Source organism: Lagopus muta, chromosome 1, assembly GCF_023343835.1.
Source record: "Lagopus muta isolate bLagMut1 chromosome 1, bLagMut1 primary, whole genome shotgun sequence".
Classification (NCBI taxonomy): Eukaryota; Metazoa; Chordata; class Aves; order Galliformes; family Phasianidae; genus Lagopus; species Lagopus muta.
Window position 1 is genome coordinate 56,964,833 of NC_064433.1, and position 6,000 is coordinate 56,970,832.

General features: G+C 36.1%; 1 protein-coding gene across 4 annotated transcripts in view; it reads left to right on the forward strand.

Moving 5' to 3' along the window:
• The window catches only part of PTN (pleiotrophin), a 70,170-nt gene extending 64,449 nt beyond the window's left edge, over positions 1-5,721 (forward strand). For all 4 annotated transcript variants that reach the window (XM_048963638.1, XM_048963663.1, XM_048963647.1 and 1 more), the window contains exon 5: positions 3-5,721. In XM_048963638.1, coding sequence (XP_048819595.1) covers positions 3-55 — 53 coding nt within the window. In that variant the 3' untranslated portion in view covers positions 56-5,721. The remainder of the gene's footprint in view (positions 1-2) is intronic.
• Positions 5,722-6,000: the final 279 nt, after the last annotated feature.

Below are 6,000 nucleotides of genomic sequence, written 5' to 3' on the forward strand. Positions count from 1 at the left end.
AGAATCCAAGAAGAAGAAAAAGGAAGGCAAGAAACAAGAGAAGATGCTGGATTAATGGAGCCGACTTGGGCAATGTGAGAAAGGGACATCAGCAAACACGATCGGTTAACAGTTTCATTTATACCTAGGCATTCTATCCTAAAATTATTTATAGCTTAATGGTACCATAGAAGGAAACAAGCAAACAGACAAAAAATATCCTTTTTTATTACTTCAGTATTTTTTAATGTATAACGCTAACAACAATTTCTAGAGGCCTGTGATAAAGGACTCCAAACTCATTTAGAGAAAATTCTGTCTACTGCATATTGAACAGTGTAGAGGTTTTTAAAATACTTTCTTTTCTCAAGTCTTGCTGTAGGTCTCAGTCTTGAAACTACTCCATGCAAGCAGAATCTGAACCTGTGTAGAGCCCTGCCTAACCCAGTGATACCCTGTGTGGATGCAGGAGTCTGGTTGGGTGCAGTTATATTTAAAATTAGGACCGTATATCTGAAACAACAAACACTGTTTCTTAAGTTGTTTTCACATCAGTATAACTGTATGAAGTTATTTGTTTAAGGAGAGCATGGGGGCGTTTTGTTGAGCATTTGCAGGCAAAGAATTTTTTTGTGTGTGATGAATGTTTATTCTTAACTGTCATAGTCTGGGTAAAAAACAGTAGTGTTTGTTTCTTGGTTCCTGGCAGTAAAAACTGTAAAATCTTTCAGTGATTTGATATATCATGGTCCTAAATTTTTAGGATTTTGTAGAAAAGATACTTTCTACAAAAATATCTAGGTGGCAGGATAGCAAAACTCTTTTTCCTCTTTTACCATATTGACGCAGGTGAATGATAATGTCATCTGTTTTACCTGCAAAAGGACAAACATGCTTTATTTCTTCCTTCCCTTTTAATTTTTTTTTTTTTTTTCCAAAATGAAGAATATCTTTTACATAAAAATTTAATTGCAATTGTTGCTATTCTGCCTGACCCAACTCTCTTTTGTATTAGTGGGAATCTTCCTGTTGATTTTAACTCTAGCTGGTTGAAAATAGAAATTATGTCTACTGGGAAGTAACAGAACAAATCAGCTTGGAAACTGTCTAAGATGGCTCATATTTCTGACCAGAAAAGGGACATTTTATGAGAATTGAAACAAATAAGAATGAAATTAATTTTTAGTTTTATTCATCTATAAGTAAAGCAGAATGAAAATATCAAGATGGTACCTTTTGCTTTCTTCCATTTTTAAATAAGTAAGAACACCTTGGAAAATCTTAGCCATAAAGATAGATGTTTTCTTTTAATTTCTTTTTTTTTTTTAATTAACTCAAAAAGGAAAAGAAAGAAAATATAAAACCTGTTGTTTTCGTGTTTGTTTGATTTTAAATATTTTAAATGATTATGAGTCCTGAGAAAAGTCACAAAGGAGAAAAAAGATCTCACCAATGAGTTGGGGTATTGTCAGGTAAAAGATTGTTTTACAATCCAAAACATATTCAGACCAGATATATTAGAAGAAACCTATGGGATTTCAATGCTCAAATTCTTTTAAAAATCACCATTTGAAAATTGTAAACCTTACATTTCAAGAGCAAGAAGTAAGCTTCACCATTGGTGTAGGCCCCAGGCTTTGCCTGCTGGTCAACAGCAAGTCTCCTGTAGTCTCCCTTTTGCTCAAGCAGATATTCATTGATTTCAGTGAAACTGCATCAGGGTGAAATCATCTGGGTAAATCACAATGCTCTTTTGGAATTAGCTTATAGAAATGCAGAGTCTTTTACTGGTCTATCTTCTCACTTCCCTTTTCTAAGCAGAAAATAAAAATTAAAAAAAAGCAGAGCTTGTCCTCTTTTATTCTCTCACATGGGGACTATAGCTGATCTGGACTCACAGTGAGGCAAGTCCTTCTGTAGACATTCCCAAACCCTTCTGAAGCCAGGCTGCACATAGCTCAGGATAGACTAGTTACAATTATTTCTCAGACTGCTTGGGTGCATTTTGCAGTCTTTGTTGATGTCCTTGTTATTTTGACTATACTATTAGACATACCTGAGACAGTGATACAATTAATGTCCCAGATATGGTGGACGTGCAATGACCAAACCCAAAATGACAAGTTGCAATTCATAAAGGCTTTTATTTGGGTGATGCTGGGTGCTATTTTTTTTTTTTTCATTTTGTTTTTGTTTTGTTTTGTTTTGTTTTGTTTTATGGTCTGATCAGGTCTGCCTTTGCTTATGCCTCAGACTTGAACTAATGAATTGGTAGATCTGATTGACGACAAAGGGAGGAAGAAGCTTTTTCACTCACCAAAGGTTTGTCTGTCTAAATCTACATCAGTTCACTTGAAGTAGTTCAGCTTTGAGCGTAAACACTGTTGCATCATTGTCTTACATGAGTTAATCTAGTCCACATTTCACAGGGAGCTGGCAGGAGCTGGGATTGATGCTGAGACTTACAGTATGACTCTCCATTAGCAAACCTTAGATATGACTTCTGTTTTCTACTTTTGTGAGTAAAAAGAAAACAAATTCCCTGTACTTCCTCCATCGTCTTTTGTCCCTTACAATTAACTGCCCATCTGGATTGCAAAACAAACATTCCTGATAGTTTTTGAAAGAGGTCAGTCAAATTCCCATTGTTACAATGGTAGTGTGGGGTGTCCATGGAGAGTGTTTACAGAAATCAAGCAATCATACAAACAAAGCATCACGCTAGGACCAGAAGGAAGTACAACAGTCCTGTGAGCAAAGGGCATGAAATAGGAAGACTTCCTCTGTACCTCTCAACCACATACATCTGGGTCTATATTTGCATCTTACTGTTAATATATATATATATATCATACTTTACTTAAATTGCAGCCTTTTTCTGGGAGTTCTGAGTGCTCAGAAAAGAGAGAGATGAGTTGCTGAACATCAGAAAAGGGAGATTCTGCATCCAGTCTCTGGATTTCAGCAAGTTTAAATTTAGGGTAGTTTGTGTATAGCTCCCACTACTTCCTCTAAGTAAGCTGAGCCATGCTTCCAAGCAATTAGGCTGTCTGTATCTTGATTTAAATCAGTATTTGAGGATTGGGGCATTTTAGCACTTCAGCACGTCTCCTGGCAGAAGTGCTCCTATTGAAAGAGAATCATTGCTTGTCAGCTTGGCATATTTCACAGACTACTAAGTGCAGCAAGACTATAGCATAAGTTATGTTTTAAGGTAAGGCCCAAGGAGGGGAAAACATTTGCTGTACATTCAAGTAAATACTAATTTCTGGTTCTCATCTTCTAATCGTACTACTACTGGTACTATTTTGTCAAAGGGAGAAAAATAAGCAGATATACAGGAGTAATAATTATAAAACATATCAACAGACAATGTAGCATTGTTCACAGGGCCAATGTCAAGAAGAAAGAAATACTATCAGGAGCATTTTACGCAAACTTCTTTTTCTTGCTTCTTTGATTAGGGAAGGCAGGATTACTTGGTGTCACATTTGCTTTTTGGCTTTGCTTTATTATTGCCTTAATGAAAAGTAGGCGCTTATTGGATGTTATTGAAATTACGGAGGAGTCCCACTCCATTCTCAAAAGAAGGCATCCATCAGGGACAACCTGGCTTTCCCTCAGTCTAGGAGTCTGTTCTTTTTTCCTATGCATGAATATATTTTTTGTACTCAGATGCTATTGGAATTGCTCTGCAACAACATTAACAATGTAAACCTCCTGATTTTCCAAAGCTAAATATTGTTCAGATACACCATTCTGACATGACACAATAATCTTTTACATCTCCCAAAGTCTCATACTAAGGGGAAGTATATGAATGAGGATAGACATCTCTTATTAAATCTTTTAAAACTCTCTAGGAGAGCATCTTATTCAAAGTTCTGACTATATTCTCTCCTGTATGGGGACAGATTGCACCTATTGCCTGTCCTCCACCGCTCACCCCTAATTTTGATAGTATTAGTAGGTTTTTCAACATTTTTGCTAAGGCAATCTACCTCCCATCTAACAACTGCAGACATTTTTGATCCTTCCTAATACTAAAGGATATATCCTCCACAACCTGCTGACTTCTTGTAAAACAGTCCCAGCAAGCCTGTACCATCTGATATCTCTTACTGTGACCTTCTAACATTAAAAATAAATGAAACAGTGAACATGTGTTCATCAGAAGATGACAGTAAACAAAGTAATATAAGAACGAGGAAATCAGTTCTCTGTATCTGTTGGGAAGGTGGCTTGCTCTGTCATAGCTCAACCTGAGTGACGCTTCCTATGAAAAAGCATCACATATAATGAAGAGTAGAGAGCGTGATGAAAGAATGGCTACTCTCAAACAGAAGAGCCCCTTAGCTACACAAACAGAGCAAGAAGTTGGATAATTTCCCAATGCATTCTCTTATACCTTTAGATTAAAGGGAAGAAACATGGTGCATAGAGCTTCATGTATAGTGAGTACTGTCTGAGCAAATTAGAGTGTGGAACGACCCTATTAAACTCCATGAATAATTGAATTTGAAGAAGGTCTGGATGGTATTTTTCATAGCAACAGAAATGTTCATGTACTTTTGGACTAAAACTAAACAATGAGGTTCCCCTTCTGCCACTCTTCTGCCTTGTGGCCCCATCACTCTGACCTGAGCAGAAATGAGATATTTCAGGGAAAACATGAGAACTCAGCTATATTCTCTGTCATCACATTGGTAGGGCTGTGCTCATTTCTGCAGTTTTTCATTTAAAAGTGGAGTATCTTGATGTCACAAGTTGCTAAAAAGTAAGTAATATATCTAAAATCACAATGAAACTGAAAGCGTGAGTCCAGTGTGTGATTTTTCTGATGAAACAAAACAGAGACTCTCCAAGAGTTCCTATTTTGGAAAGTCATTCAAGGTTAAAGACCGTACAAAAAACTTTAGCATTGAATACTGTGATGTAAAGCTAGGAAAATGAATAGCCTCTGCAGGGCTGTTTTACCCTTAGCCAACTTCATTTAATTAATTACACTGTTTGAATTCCCTCAGCCTAATCTGCTTGGCAACCAGACACTATCTAACTTTTCTCAATGGGTGATTCATTACACTTCCTATATTATAATTATATAGCTCATCTAGGTTATTACAGCTGGAGAAAATGGCTCTGGTAGTCCAGAGACTGTGTTGATCACTGAAGGGACTTGCAGCAGATGTAGGCTACTACTGCTGCCTCTTGCAGCTAGGAACCACGTCATCAGGATGTCAGTCAAACACAGCATCTTTAAATATATGCTCATACATATTGCATGTATACAAAGATCCATGTACGTTGAAGCAAAAGTAAAAAAAGAGCATCCATAACTCAAAATGTGACTCACAACTGGTGCTGCCATGTTTTAAAGCTAAAGCAGAAGTGAGAGAACTTTTGGCCTGTGTTCTGTTTTCTTTTTTTAAATAAAAGAGTAGTATATAGGCTGGAGAGTCAGGTTTCTTCTTTTCTCCAGCATATTTTAAGGATAGCTGTGCCCAAGGAAAATGCAAACACACACCAACAAAATGGCCAATAGGACTTAGTATCAAAGTGATACTCTCTTCTGTCACAATAAGAACATGGAAGGTCTTTATTCAAAGCTTCAAAGTGGAAGAACTGATTAAGTGTGAACATAGAAACCTAAGAAGAAAAAGGCTTTTTCTCTGCAAAGAAAGAGTGAGGAAAAAATAAAGAAAAAATAAAAATAAAAAAAAAACACAAAACAAAACAGAAATCCTCTTGATACCTGTGGTTTGGGTGCTAAGTAAAAGAAGAAATGAAGGTCAAAGTAACAAATTAAAGCCTGAGTATCATGTTCAATGGATTTCTAATTCTGTATATATCTATTAAACCAGTTCTATATATCTTCTCATGGGTTATGTTCTTCATGCTGTTCCTTTTTTTCTTTTATTTTTTCCAGTTTGTATATTGATTTTGTAAGCTAGTAGTGTGTTACCTTTTCAATTTTTTTAAACTTGTATGAAAGCCATATATCCATATTATAGAATGAAAGCA